Source organism: Malania oleifera, chromosome 13 (assembly GCF_029873635.1).
Source record: "Malania oleifera isolate guangnan ecotype guangnan chromosome 13, ASM2987363v1, whole genome shotgun sequence".
Lineage (NCBI taxonomy): Eukaryota > Viridiplantae > Streptophyta > Magnoliopsida > Santalales > Ximeniaceae > Malania > Malania oleifera.
In genome coordinates, this window is record NC_080429.1 from 20,618,130 (window position 1) to 20,634,488 (window position 16,359).

The 16,359-nt window shown below is 35.4% G+C and overlaps 2 protein-coding genes across 2 annotated transcripts; both read left to right on the forward strand.

The window, feature by feature from the left end:
• Window positions 1-200: 200 nt before the first annotated feature.
• Window positions 201-590, forward strand: LOC131146756 (putative lipid-binding protein AIR1). The gene has a single exon (XM_058096527.1). It carries the CDS (start codon window positions 201-203, stop codon window positions 588-590), a length of 390 nt encoding a protein of 129 aa, XP_057952510.1.
• Window positions 591-10,838: 10,248 nt separating this feature from the next.
• LOC131146758 (14 kDa proline-rich protein DC2.15-like) lies at window positions 10,839-11,228 on the forward strand. The gene has a single exon (XM_058096528.1). It carries the CDS (start codon window positions 10,839-10,841, stop codon window positions 11,226-11,228), a length of 390 nt encoding a protein of 129 aa, XP_057952511.1.
• Window positions 11,229-16,359: the final 5,131 nt, after the last annotated feature.

Here is a 16,359-nt window from a genome sequence, read left to right on the forward strand (position 1 = left end):
GCTGCTAAAATACAAGAACTCATCCTTCATGCAGCCAACTTCTGTTATATTAATATTTCTATTAACAACTCCACCGAAAGTACACCCTATAAAACCCAATCCCCAGCTATAGATCTAGCTCATCAGCCCATCAGAGTTCAACATCATCTCCTTCCTCCAGTCTCTTCCCGATTCTAATAAACTTGCTCCAAGTTTCAGACATGGGATCCAAATCCTCATTCTCTGCTACTCTTTTTCTTGCAGTAAATCTCCTCTTCTTTGCTCTTGTTTCTGGACAATATTGTGATTCTACTTGCACTCCTCCTGGTGTTTCACCAGGCCAAACCCTAACTTGCTCTAGCAATATTCTAAAATTGGGCGTTTGCGCAAATTTACTTAATGGGCTGCTCGGAGTTGTCCTTGGCACTCCACCTACCACTCCATGTTGCAGCTTGATTACTGGTTTGGTCGACCTAGAGGCTGCAGTTTGTTTGTGCACTGCTATCAGGGCTAACGTGTTGGGTATAATTAATCTTAACATTCCAATTTCCCTCAGTTTGCTTCTTAATGCTTGTGGGAGGACTGCACCATCTGGATTTACTTGTGCTTAAATGAAGCAAGAGATTTTTATATTTTTCTAGTTGCATTATCAATGGTACAATAATATATGTGACAGCGAGTGGTGAATTTAAGGGGATTGCTTGTTTTTCTAATTAATTATCGTGATTAGTATAGTCCTATGGTTGATTTGAATAAGTCTCCTAAAACATGGGACATTGTACTTTGCTATTTATTTTTGTGCTGGAGTTTTATGAATTTAATGAAATGTCTTATTATATTATTTATTTGCACGTGAGTGAGAGAAGGAGCTCATGTACAATCAGGTGAGACAAAGAGCTCATGTACAATTTAAAGCCATCATTTAAATTATCAAATGGAAATTAGGTTAATCATAAGCAATAATAATTGAGTCGGCATTAATTAATAATTTTAAAATCATGTATATGTGTGTGTGTGTGCATATATGTATGCGTATAAAAAAGAAAGGCTTCAACAAACTTTATGAAGGGGTTAGCTCATATTTAGAAAAGCAAATGGCTCCACCCTTGCAATTTTTTAATTTTAATTACACTCCGTTTGAAATTTGAAAAATATTAAGGAAAGAAAAGAAAAATATTAAAGAATCCACATTTTTCATATTTGATTATCAAGGAAAGTAAGAAAGAAAATGAAAGATATATCAAATTCATGAACAAAATTTTGATTTTATATATTATTAATATTATTTTTTTTCTTAACTTTTAATTATATAAAAAACAAACATTCACTTTTAATAAACTTTAATATAAAAAGAAAATTTAATGGAAAATATGTTTTCTCCTTATTTTCCTCTCTTTTTCTTTTTCTAAGTAAAATTCTTAGTCCAAACCGATTGTTAGTAAGGTAAAAAATGTTTTATAAACCCATCCAATTCTCTTAAACTTCTAATGTGTCACAATTCACAAAAGTTTATGAAGGCTTTTTTCCTCTCCTCTATATTACAATCTTTAAGTTCCAACAATCAATGTAACGTTCTACCTCTTGAATGATCTTTGATACCTCATCAAAATGACTAGTGTCAAATATAATAGTTTTGGAAAATACTGTGAGGTACTATCCATTTCGGCAAATGCAATGGGCCTCACAGTATAGACACCCCATTTTATTCGGGGCCAATATAATAAAATTGTACAAATTTTTTTCCATAAAATGGGAAAAAAATACGGAGAAATAATTTTTACATGGAAAATGAAAAAAAAAAAAAAAGAAAGGAAAAACAATAATAAAGAAGTGGGCCAGCAGTCTTCGGTTACAAGATCAAACCTGCAAAGAAAAATAAACATGTGTGAAAAATGTGCAAAAATTAGAGATAAATGATGATTGATGAAATTAAGTGTTGGTTGATTAAATCAACATTAAACTCATTGAATCTTAAAGCTTATAAATAAAGGTTTTTGAAAGTGAGTTGGGCATTCACATAGACAGACAAGTACAAAGAGAAATCATATTGGCAATTGTGAGAATATAGGAGAGTTTTCATTGTAATTCAGGGTGAATTAAAAATTTGAGAGAATTGTTGGCCAAAGAATTGAAGAGTTGCAGAGCATATTGCAGAAGAAGGAATTCTGAAGTTTTTGAAGTTTCAGAATCAGAATTTGGAGTCGAGGGAATTGAAGGATTTTCGGGGTGTATAGTGACGGGGTTTTGAAGTTTGAGGAGAATTCAGACAGAACGATTGGGATAGCTCAGAGGTAAGTACCAATTTTTTAAAAATTTTTAGTAGAAATAGTGAATTTTAAATTTGGTGTTTAACACTTTGGATAAGAAACAATATGCATAATTTAACCTGAATACCTAGAATCTTTGAACCAGATTCGACCCATTAGTCTAGATCTGACCCATTGACTCGAACCTGGATCCAACCCATCAATCCTTGATTGGGAGACCCTAAAACCCAAGATCCAATTTGGATCCATTGACCTGTTGATCCAACAGTTGAAGCCTACTATCTCAAACTAGTTTGGGTCCAACCTAATTTTTTTAGCAGTGTCCCAAAATGAATTGGGCCCAACCCAATTAATTTTTTTTCCTAAGCCCAATTCCCAAACCAAGTCCAGACCCAAGCCCAAATTGAATATTATTTGACCTAGAAAATAAAATAAAATCAATTCAAGCCCAAAAATTCAGTTTACTAGCTAGTTGTTTGGTTAACAAGAAAATTTGGGAAAATTCTCCTGAGAAAATTAAAACAAAACTAAGAAATGAAAAAATAAAAATATAAAAATAAGGGAACGAGGAATTTATTGTTAGAGAAGTTTGCTCCGTTCTTGAAACTCCCTTCTTGGTTTAGATTTGCAAAAAAAAAAAACAAATGAAATAAGATTAGAGAAAAGGAAACAAAAATAAATAATAAATAAAAAACAATGAGAGAGAGTGTTAAATTTGAAAGAAAATGAATAAAAAGAGCAAGAAGAATGGGGAAGAAGAAAAATCTGAGAGAAATGAGAGAGAGGTTTTGCGAAAGAAGAAAGGAGATAATTAGAGAACGAAAGAAGATCAGAGAAAGAATAAACGGTTAGAGAATCGGCAAGGGAGAGAAGTGATGAAATTAAACTTGATTGGGGTTGGCCGGCAGCCCACCTCTGTTGAATTTGAGCAGGAGTTGGCCACCAACCTCATCAACCAGCCCACCATTGTTGATTATACTATTATAATAATTGCTATAAATAGATGTGTGTGTGTGTGTGTGTGTGCGCAATGTAATGTGTGGTGTAGAGAGGGCGAATAACCAATGAGAAGAGAGTTTGTGTATTTTGAATTCCTCTGTAATTTTTTAGATTGAAGTTAATTTTTTTGCAATTAAGTGCAATTCCTCATTGAGTTTTAATCACAACCAGTGATTGAGTGAGTTCCCTAAACCCATAAGTGGTATCAGAGTATCCAGGTTCATTGAAATTCGCCAAACAGAGGTGAACAAAGGGGAAATTCAAAATTTTTCCCATATTTTCAGTTGCTCAAAATCCAAAATTGAGTATACTATTGTGAAATTCGCACCGAGATGAGTCCAGAGGTGAAAACCACGCTTCAAACGGAGTCTGAGTGTTACGCCCCGAACCTGCAGATGGGCCCTAGGTGTGAATTTAGTAACATAATCTATCTCTGTATCAATTAAAATCATACATGATACTACACCAAATGAGGGTCCGACCCCGTGGGGTACACATAAACCCTATACACATTCACATATACATACATACACCTCAAATACACAGCGAAAATATTCTTCCTAATACATACAACATACCATACTAGAGTCTATACATAACTAGAATCTACATTCCAAAATACCATACATACTCCGGGTGTCTACAAAACCCAATAATGACTAGCCAATTATAGAATCCATACTTACATAAATACTATACGTAGCTAACCGACACCCATCTCCGAACGCTAGGATGCTAGTTGTGACTACTTGAAGGACCTAAAAAACATTTATAAATTTGGGGTGAGACACCTCTCAGTAAGGAAGAAAACATGTTATATCAATGTGTGGCATCTGAATGTTATTTCAGCGTAAAACATAACACAAATACAATACAGTACAATACAGTTAAAGTATTTTTCATAATCCAGTTCCAATACATACGATACCCATACATACGGTCAGTGTCGTCACAATAAGCACCCAATTACCCTGCAATAACCGAAACCTCACAGTGATAACGTTGCCAATACGAGCACTTGATAACCTGTGATAACCAAAGCCTCACAATGATATCGTTGCCACTACGTTGTCAACTCACAACCATCAGTGACCAGCAGAAAATATTAGGTGATATTTCACACCCACGGATATAGAGCCGGACACTCTCGCCCATAGTAATTAGCTGAGACATGGCGTCAACATATGATAGTTAGCCGCCTCTAGCTAATTTACAAAAACCTGGAACAATTTTAGAACTCATGTCCCTATACTCATGAGCGTACGGTAATTAGCTGCCCCTAGTTGTTTTACAAAACTTGAACATTTTACATACAACATTTCATTCCACACTTATTTGGTATACAAGAAATCATATCGTTTTCAGTTCAAAAATACAGTTTAATACAAATATGGGTACGGTTATCTCAGTACTACATTTTTAGCACAACATACAATTCCTTCAATAAAATAGAGATGATACCCGAAACCCCCAAATTTTTCCAAAACTATAACCTGACAATCCCGTATTTTCACCCGATAGATTTTCCCAAATAAATAGTCAAAACATACATACGATCGTAAACTACATGTCTACCGATTCTGATATAAAAAATAAACGATATAAACAAAATTCCCATACCTTTTCCTGAATACCAAAATACGAACTCTATGACTCCAAACTTACAAACCAAGTTCCCCAAACCTAAACATCTAAGAACTATTCTTCACTATAATTCTTACTACTACATATATACCGAAACGAAACTGAAATTAGACCTTTACCTCGATTTTGGGCCAAAACCCAAAAATCCTCGAAACAAATTTTCGATCCGCTAAAAACGTAGAGATTCTCCTCCTGATCCACGTGGTAACATCGGATCATTGATTCCAACAACTGACAGCCCGAAATCCTAGAGAGAGAGAAGATTCGAGTTCTTGAGAGAGAGAGAGAGAGAGAGAGAGAGAGAGAGAGAGAGAGAGAGAGAGAGGATTTTTTATTTCTTCCTCATTAAGCAAGTGAAAAGATATTTATAAGCCTTTGACCCAACCAACCTCATCGAAGAGATGGTGTCGTTGTCGACAAGTCGCAGAAGGAAGTTCGTCGACGCCAAGGTGGCCTCATCGATGAGCCTGATATTTCAGGATTTCCCAAAATCCCTCGGCATCTCCTTGTTGACGGGTTATTGAAATTCATTGGGAACTACACAAGGGACTTCATTGATGAGCAAGGAAGCTTTGTCGACGAGCCTTGCATATTTTTACCTTTTAAATTTTCCTTCTCTTTTCCTCATTTATTTAATACACTTATCTTGGGTAATTGGGTTCTTTCACTGGGAGCCTCCACATGCGCTGACAGACAAATCAGTGTCAATGACACACGCTGACAAGACTATTTACCGGTGACGTCATGTGCCCACACGCGTCTTCTCTGCCTGGCTGACGTGATTCAACCCAGAAACCCGATCCGTGAACCGGTCCAGCAACCTGGATCCGAACTCACGAGCACGACCTGACCCAACTGACGGTCCCACATCCAATTGCTGACACGCGGCATGCCTAGAAGTCGCCACATGGACTAACGGTAAGAACTGACGCCGTTTCTCTTTTAAGAAAAACCGGTCTAAGGCAAACCGGTCTAAAATTATTTTTTAGCCGGTTTAATGATTTTTAAACCAGTTCTTTGCAACCCAAAACTGGTTCCTAAGGTTTTTCGACCTTCTGAAGACATTGCTAGTATCAGATTTTCCAAAATCAATCTCTATCACTCTATTTTTTGATATATTAAACCTGATGGAAAACAATATTACACAAGCAGTGATTCCAAAGATGACACGGGAGAACTATGACAATTGTTCTATTCAAATGAGAGCCCTACTAGGTTCTCAGGATGTCATGGACATCGTTGAAGATGGGTACAAAGAAGTCCCATCAAAAGAATACGAAGCATCTATGTTTGATGCTCAAAGAACGATCTTACGATTCGATCAAAAGAAGGATTGCAAGGCAAAGTTCATAATCTACCAAGGTCTTGATGAGGTCACATTCAAAATCATCACCTCCGCCAAGACATCCAAAGAAGTTTGGGACTCTCTCCATCGAACACACAAAGGTGCAGACAAAGTAAAGAAGATTCATCTTCAAACATTGCGAGGTGATTTCGAATCCTTAAGAATGAAATCTACTGAATTTATTGCTGATTACTATACACGAGTTATGGTTGTATTAAATCAATTAAGTAGAAATGGAGAGACTCTCAACGACGAGAGAATTTGCGAGAAAATTTTACGATCTTTGGATCTAAAATATGATTATACAACTGTATATGACTATGGAAGAAGCAAAAGATTTTGAAACCATGTCTGCAGAAGAATTTGTGGGCTCACTCCAAACCCATGTGGAGAAAGTCAACAGAAGGAGTCATGATAAAGCATTGGAGCAAGCCCTCCAAATGAAGTTGTCCCTCACTACAGATAGATATGATAAAGGGGGGACGTCACAACGTGGAAGAGGATGAGGCCGAGGATCTCGTGGAAGAAATTAAGGAAATTTTGAATCTTGAGAAGGTGGTAGAGGCGAAAGAGGTCCCATTAGAGATGAACGCAATCAACAGAATTATGTCCCACGAGGTAGAGGATAAGGAAGAAGAGGGGGATACAATAACCATCCGAACATAGAAAAGAGAAATGTTCAGTGCTACAACTGCCGCAAGTACAAACACTACAGTAATGAGTGCAGAGGTAATCCCCAAAATCATGAAGTAAATGAAAATGCTAACTTTGCAGGAAAAGAGAAAGCCGAAGGAGAATCGTTGATGCTGATGGCACACAATTCAACCCACCAGGACCAAAATGTTTGGTACCTTGACTCTGGAGCCAGCAATCACATGGCTGGATGAAAGAACCTGTTTATTGAACTTGATGAGAAAGTTCAGGGAGAGATATCATTTGGTGATCTCTCTAAAGTCCCAGTTCGAGGAAGGGGAAATGTCCTAATCAAGAGGAAGGATGGAGACCATGCTTTTATCTCCAACGTGTATTATGTTCCAGCTATGAAGACTAATATATTGAGTCTTGGACAACTTGTGGAGAAAGGCTACCAAATTAGCCTTAAAGATAAGCAGATGGTAATAACAGACGCTTGAGGTAAGCTCGTTACTTGAGTACAAATGGCAAAGAATCAAATGTTTTCGCTCGCCATTCAACATGATATGCCAAGGTATTTGAGTGCTATCATTAAAGACTGGCTATGGCATCTCAGGTATGGACATCTTAACTTTGAAAGTTTGAGACAATTGGGAAGCAAGAAGATGCTGAAAGGCTTACCCAACATCCACCACCCAAATATGATATGTGAAAGCTGTGTTTTAAGCAAGCAACATAGAAACAACTTTAGAAAGCAAGTCAACTGGAAATCTACCATGCCGTTCCAACTAGTACACACAGACGTGTGTGGTCCATTGAGACTTTTTTCAAATGGACAGAACCGATACTTCCTCACCTTCATTGAAGATTACAAAAAGGAAGACTTGGGTCTACTTCCTAAAAAGAAAGTCAAAGGTGTTCGACAAATTCAAAGAGTTCAAAGATCTTGTGGGAAATAGAGTGACTATTGCATCAAATCATTGCGATCAGACCAAGGAGGAGAGTATAAGGACGAAACTTTACTGGAATTCCTTAAGCAACAAAGGATTCAAAAATATTTCACATTGACCTGCACTCCCCACTTGAACGGTGTAGCATAGAGGAAGAACCGCACGATTCTTAACATGACAAGGAGCATGTTAAAGGATAAAAATTTGCCCAAGAGTTTTTGGGCAGAAGCAGTATCATGTGCATTCTATCTACTCAAGTGGTATCCTACGAAGAGTCTTGGTACAAAGACACTACATGAAGCTTGGAGCACTCACAAACCTAGTGTAAGTCATCTTAGAGTATTTGTTTCCATTGCCTATGCTAGGATCCCAGAGGCAAAAAGAACAAAGTTGGAAGATAAATGAGAGAAATATATCCTTATTGGATACGATGACAACACATGGGATATCGACTATATAATCCCATCAACAAGAAAGTTATTCACAGCAGGGAAGTCATTTTTGAAGAAAATGAATCCTGGAAGTGGGACCAAGCTGAATCTTCTAAAGATGCGGAATTGACGCTCAAAGGAGAAAAACCCACACAAATAAGAGAAGTGGCTATAAAGTCACAAGTTCTCGAGCTATAGACACCTCCACACGGTTCACCACAAAGGAATGAATCTCCATTTGCAATTGAACGTGAAATCTCAGACATGAGGCCTAGAGGAGCTCGAAATCTAATTGACCTATATGAAATTACTGAACCAATAGAAGAGTATGTTATACTATATTGTCTATTGTTGACCAGCGACCTGGTTAGCTTTGAAGAGGCTAACGAAGAAGACAAATGGAGAAAATCGATGGATGAGGAGATTCAATCCATCAAGAAGAACAAAACTTGGGAGTTGACAAATCTCCCGAAGAGCCGCAAAACTATTGGTGTGAAATGAGTTTACAAGACCAAAAAAACGCTCAAGGAGATGTTCAGAGATAATGATTGTGTGAGAGAGAGAGAGAGAGAGAGAGAGAGAAGCAAGGAGAGAAACAGAGAATCCGATGGGTTTTTCATTGCAGTCCAAGGGGTGAGAGTAGAGAAGAAGGAAGAGAGAGAGTAGAGGAAAGGAAGAAGGAGGAGAGAGAAAGTAGAATGGAAAAAAAGAGAAAAGGAAAGTAAGTGGGACACTTGTCACCATTCGTACGATGATACATGGCACAACGAGTGTTGGCCTAACAAGGTTAAATCTCATTTTGATGATAACAAATTTTTTTTATAAAAAATTTGGCTTTGAGATATGAATAATTACTGCCTTTGGGTTGATAATATTTATTCCGACTCGAATAAATTTGTTACAAGAAAAAAAGTAAAAACCACCTCCATAATATTATAAAACCGTAGAAAAATTGCAGGAAGTAAATTTAAAGATTTCACTATAGAACTTTCTAGAAATAGAGTATTTTACTATAGAAGAAATAAGTGTAGGAGGCAAGATGGATTTTGGTTTTAATTTTAATTTTTTAAAATTAAATCTTGCCAATGAGACCTCTTATTTATAGTCGAATGGGTTGCAAATTGTATTCCTAATATTTTAGACATGAGTGCTATATTTAAATTTGAAACCATATTTTTAAATAACAATTACTAGTTAACATATAATTCTATATAATTATTTGGTTCGTTTTTTGCCTCTAATTTCAATTTTAACTAGTGAATAAAACAATGCTTTATAAACACATTGACCACTACAATACTTTATCATACGAGGGTAGTTTAAAATTTTTACATATATAAATATATTTGTATCCAAGGATTGAAACCATGAGGCAATTTTTGTTTGATGATTGTTGTGTGTGTGTCTGTGCGCATAATCTATATAAAATTTATATATATATATATAGCAATTTTGATCAACTCCGTGAGATATTATCTACTTTGCAATTCGCACATGCATTTAATTTGACGAATTTAACTAATCCATAAAAAGACTCCTCCTTAGGTTGACCGGTGTATCCTCAATGACAAATTATTTAATATAGCGGGTGTACAACCGATCTAACTTAATTTTGCCATATGTAAAAAAAAAAAAAAAAATTACCTAATTTAATTATATACACACATAAGGCAAAATCAAGTTAGATTACAACCGGCGTATCCTATATGTATTTTTTATTTTATGATGTGAGAACTCTAGCCACCGATGAGTCTTTTGGGCCCCCCCGGGTGCGGCACCAAACTCATGGGAGTGAAGTATTACTACCCGCCCATTGACACACCCTTGATAATTCACCAACGTAATGTCTTAGAAGGGAATCGAACCCGTGACCTTGGGGTCTCCAAAGTCATAAGTTTGACCCCTTATCCTATAATTTTTTAGCCTTAATACAAACCCCATATAAGATTAATGCAGTATATAATATCAAATTAATATTATAATGATCTCGACTCAGCACATCATGTAAGGTAGTAGTGTTGGCTTTTTACCCATATTTCTCTATAAACTGGTTGCTCGGAAAATGCCCCTTAAAACTATTTATGTTGATCAATGTTCACGGGTCGCAATACTCTCAACTCATCCCCATGTTCCAGCTACATCCATGAAGGCCAAATACCTGCACTTCACGGCTTTTATGGATACAAATTACCAATTTTTAATTCACACTTGCATCATATAATAGGACGTGATCATTAATTAACAATTAACTATCCAATACAATAGCAATGGGACGATTAAAATAAAATAAATGTTCTTGACTTTGAAATTAATTCCAGCAAATATAATCTTTTGATTTGAAGAATATTGTGTCATCCTCTTAATTAGCTGGATCATGCCCTCGGAAGTCTGCTAAAATCCAAGAACTCATTCTTCATGCAAGCCAACTTCTGTTTCTTTACTATTTTCCATTAACAACTCCACCAATATTACACCCTATAAAACCCAATCCCCAGCAATAGATCAAGCTCATCAGCCCATCAAAGTTCAACATATCTCCTTTCTCTAATCTCTTCTTGATTCTAATTAGCTTGTTCCAAGCGTTTCAGACATGGCTTCCAAAACCTCATTCTCGACTACTCTTTTCCTTGCGGTGCATCTCCTCTTCTTTGCCCTAGTTTCTGGACAATATTGTGATTCTACTTGCACTCCTGTAGGTGTTCCACCCGGCCAAACCCTAACTTGTCCTAGAGATACTCTAAAATTAGGCGTATGTGCAAATTTACTTAATGGGCTACTTGGAGTTGTCCTTGGCACTCCACCTACCACTCCATGCTGCAGCTTGATTGCTGGTTTGGTTGACCTAGAGGCTGCAGTTTGTCTGTGCACTGCTATCAGGGCTAACGTGTTGGGTATAATTAATCTTAACATTCAAATTTCCCTCAGTTTGCTTCTTAATGCTTGTGGGAGGACTGCACCATCTGGCTTTACTTGTGCTTAAATTAAGCAAGATATTTTTATATTTTGATAGTTACATTATCAATCGTACAATAACATATGTGATAGCCAGTGGTGATGTGGGAATTGCTTGTTTTTCTAATTAATTATTGTGATCAGTCTAAATCCATGGTTGACTTGAATAAGTCTCCAAAAGCATGGGAAGTTGTACTTTGTACTTTATTATTTACTTTTGTACTTGAGTTTTATGGATGTCATGAAATATCTTATTATATATTTGCATGCACATGAATGAGAGAAAAAGTTAGCTTCAACTTATGTACATTTTAAAGCCATCATGTAATTGTCAAATGGAAATTAGGGTAATCATTGGCAATAATAATCAAATCGATATTAATTAATAGTTTTAAATACACACACACAAAACTTTGGTCACCGTATCTTAACTAGTAACTCTCATGCACTTATACCACAACCCTAATGCTATGGAAATGGCTTCTCCACCACCACCCCCCCCCCCCTTTTAATTAAATTTTAAAAATAGAGGAAACAAATATGAATAAAAGTGAATCTCAACTTTTGGATTAAATAATGCTAAGAGAAAAATTACAAATGATAAAAGAAGATGAGATTATTTGTGTTAAAATTCTCATAAATCTCCAAGGGAACACTCCAATAATTATTAGAGTGTAAAACTTTAATATTTAAGGTATTAGATTCTAATTTTAAAAAAGGGATGCAAAGAGTACTGGATTTGGAATAAGCCATAACCCCCTCTATGCGGTCATCCTCCTCTGCACCGGTGTTTGTGTTCAAATATGTGTCATGCAATAATATGGCATTATTGTGAGCTAGTTAGGTGATGTCGGACTATTTTAAACTAGATTTATTTTTTGACTATTAAGTGACAACACCCTCCCCTTTGCACGTGTTGCTTAAGACCAAATTGGCCTCCCAAGTTACCCAAAGAAAAATCTTTTATAAATGATACATTAATGTACACACCCTAATTTTTGTCAGGTCATTTTAATTATGGAATAGAGATGCTAAATAAACTTAGGTTAGATTTTGAAGGTCGAGATCATTTACCATTAATTGACTATAATTTTCTAAGCTAACCATGTTGCAATTGATTTAGTTGACCATGTTCACACTACAAGAAAAAAAGTTATTAGTGATGATTTTAAACCATCACTAATAATCAAAAAATCGTCACTAATAGTATTAGTCATGGTTTTGTCGGTATTAGCGACGGTTCCAGCTTTGCCACCATATCTGCGGATACTAATACTTATTAACGACAAAATATTCAAACCGTCACTAATAGTGGAGTATTAGTGATGGAAAAAAAAAAATCGTCACTATTAGATTACGACCGTCATCATACATATGGTCGGATCAAAATTGTCACTAAAGGGCAAGTATTAGTGACAGATTTAATAACTGTCACTAATGTGATACTATTAGTGACGCTCAATAAACCGTCACTAATGTTATGCTTTTAGTGACGGTTACTATAACCGTCACTCATAATATACTATTAGTAATGATTCTAAAACCGTTACTAATATTGTGCCTTTTGTGACGAAATTGAATGCAAAAAATGGTGATTTATAGTGATGGTTTTAGACTTTTAGTGACGATTATTAAACCGTCACTAAAAGTTCGTCCTGCTATTATTAGTAATGGTTTTGTAAACCGTTACTAATACTTTGAAATTTTTTTTTTTTTTTTGAAAATTCTTGTAGACTTGTAATTACATTTTCGCATGCATAAAATTAAACCTTAATTACTAAAACATTCATAAATTATTCAAAATTCAAATACGAATTATTCAAAATTCAAATACATATATACATGTAGTAACCCATGAAAAAAATAAAAACAAAAATAAAAATATATATTAATTATTAATTAAATAAACAAATAAAATGAATAGTAGTCTAATGAAAAAAAAAACTAATTAGAATAAAGATGTATATATATAATGTTAATTTAATATATACATATACATTTCTTCCTAAAGAATTAGGAAGGAATTGAATTGAGAAATCAACAGAGGCGCCCCCCAACTAGCCGTCAACTCTCTCTCTCTCTCTCTCTCTCACCAGCCCCTCATCTATCCCTCCTCTCTCTCCTCGATTTCCTCAACCGAACGAGCACCAATCAAAAAATAGAAAATACCACTATGTTCCATTCTCTACCACCGACATTTTAACGGGAGTGGATTTGTCGCAAGAGCAACGTAGGTGCCACTCCTAAGGTAAGGTAACCTCTCTCTCTCTCTCTCTCTCTCTCTCTCCTCAATTTCTCCTTATATCTTTAGCCAAATCAAGGATCAGACACCACCATGGGGTCCTAGCTCCGATCCTCGCCATTTTAATTGGAGCAGAGTTTTAATTTGGATTTCCTAAGCACCACTCCAAGATTAAGGTAGGATAGTGGAATTATTTCCTTTAATTATTTTTAAATTTTAATTAGCTATTGGGAGTGTGCGGGCCTAGGAAATATTAAAATAGTTATTATTCAGGGAGTTGAATTGATTAATTTGGGGGAAATGTGATTTCAAAATTTTGAGTTCTAGCACTGCAGGTGTGGATTTAGGGTTTTAGGTAGGCTTCTCAATAAGTAGGTAAGGGGAATAAATTATAACAGTTATTTTTTAGAAATTATTGGTTGAATAAATATGTGAAAAAGAGAATATGATGCTTTGCCTGTGATTATTATGATACGAATATCAAATTAAATTATGTGGCATATGATTTATATTGGAAATGTATTTGAAACTGAGTTATGTGATTTGCACTGAGAATAATGAGGCTATGATATATATATATATATATATATATATATATATATATATATATATATATAAATGTTTTATGCAGAAATAAAGATAAGGAAAAACCGAGTTGAGTTTTATATGCTGAATTGTGGTGATATGAGATTTGAAATAATGAAAATAATGAATTGTGACATACCAATGTGTATTTTACTAGAAAGGGTTGTAATATGTTATGTATGTATAGAAATGTTTTGTATGATAAATAAGGAAATAAGAAATATTGATATGTTTTATTAAGAAATGTTAATATGTGTGAAATGACATATATACTATTATGAGAATGGAATGTGTACCGAAATGATGAGAATGAAACAGAAAATGATAAGAATATTACTAATGTGATGAGATGAACGAATATACTGAAATGAGAATACTAAAATGTGATATTGAACTGTGAAAATGAGTTTCTACTGATGCCGATGGGGAGGTATGCTCAGTATGAAAATTGTGTGTGTAGTTCCTACTGATACCGATGGGGAGGTATGCTCAGTATGGAAATTGTGTGTGTGCAGTTCTTACTAATGCCGATGGGGAGGTATGCTTAGTATTGAAATTGTATGAGTGATGTTCCTACTTACGCCATTGGGGAGGTATGCTCAGTATGGAAACCATATTGTGAAGTTCCTACTGATGTCGTTGGGGAGGAATGCTCAGTATAGAAAGTAAGTATGTGTTGAGAGTTAAAATTAGGTGATCTGTTGTATTATGTAAAGTACATATATGTGGATTTACGTATACATGGATATTTATTGAGCTAGAACATGTTCTTAAGTAAGTATCTGTTAAGAGCTAAAATTAGGTGATCTGTTGTATTATGTAAAGTACATATATGTGGATTTACGTATACATGGATATTTATTGAGTTAGAACATGTTCTTGAGAATGAAAGCTATTGAATATGCATTTGAGAACTAAAAGCTTATGAAAACCATAGTGTATGAATATGAGAAATGAAATAGTGTGAGTTTAATAACATAAATAACTAGGGCGAAGTAAAACTCTTTGTTTGAGGGCTTACTGAATAAGGTGAGTGCCCTAATAAGTATTAGTTGTAGTCGCACCTGAGTTAATTGGGTAAGGTTACAAACGATATCAAAGCATAGGGACACTACATGTATGGGCGTGTAATCTCCCCTATTCTCGGGAGCTTTCGTTGATAATTATGGGTTGCATGTGTACGAATTTGAAAAGTGGAATAAAAACTTATAAAAGATTATGTTTTATATTTGTATGATTATGTGCACATATCAGGTATATTTTCTTAGAAGATATAATCACTTAAATGAGTATATTATTATATAACTAAACTCATACTGAAACACACTGTAAATAATTCATTCCGTCTTACTAAGAGTTGTCTCACCCAAATATTTAAACATTTTAGGAAATCAAGATAGACCAAGTGATAGAGCTTCGAGATAGAAGGGAGTTGGTACCCTGATAGATAGGGTGAGTGTTATGAGCTAGGGATGTTTGATTCCCTTAGAGTATTTAGTTGATTTTGGGAATGTGTTTAGACATATATATGGATGGTTAGAACTCTAGTTATTTGTATTCTGGATGGTTTGTTAATATTGACTTCCACTGTTAGGTATGTTTGTATGAGATTGACTCTTTACCCAGTACCCACTTCAAGTGGGGTTGTGTTGATATGGTATCAGAGTTTGTGACGTGGCCGATATTTGATTAATATTTATTATTTATTGAAGAGGAAAAAAATGGTATGAGAATTGGGGTGTCATAGTTTGGTATCAGAGCCTAGGTTGTTAGGTTCTGCAGACTTTAATAAACAGCGGAATACAATACCAGAGTATAGGAATGGATTTTGATTAGAGTAAGAGATGGGTAGATTGAGATATGAGTCAGTTATTGTTAGGGGATAAGATTGGGGAATTTAGGGTTCTATCTTGTGGCTTGGAGGCAGGAGTTCCGTAGTTGTTTCTATGATTTTCCTGGGATGACGACTTCAAGAAAATCATAGTAAACTATTGCCGGTTCTTATTTTTGAGTGGAAGGATTGAATCTTAAGTGGAAATTGAGGATGTTAAGATGAATGGTTATAGAAGATTATTTTATGGACCCTAGTTTGTTAAGTTTATTAGTGGTATTATGAGGATAGAATTTTAAGGCTGTTTTGTATCATTTTTAGCATGAAGCTTGGGGTAGCAGTGCACATGCTGGAGGTGATGAGACAGAGCCTTCCAGTATGTATGGAGACCCCGATGCAATGCTACGTAGTGTCATCCAGTAGGTGATGGCAGAGATGACTAGGAGTTTAGGGGAGCGGAGCTACATGATTGAGCAGTTGACGCGCATGTGACCCCCGTGA

Coding starts and splice junctions, on each gene's coding strand:
- LOC131146756 (XM_058096527.1), top strand. CDS start 201: ATGGGATCCAAATCCTCATTCTCTGCTACTCTTTTTCTTGCAGTAAAT.
- LOC131146758 (XM_058096528.1), top strand. CDS start 10,839: ATGGCTTCCAAAACCTCATTCTCGACTACTCTTTTCCTTGCGGTGCAT.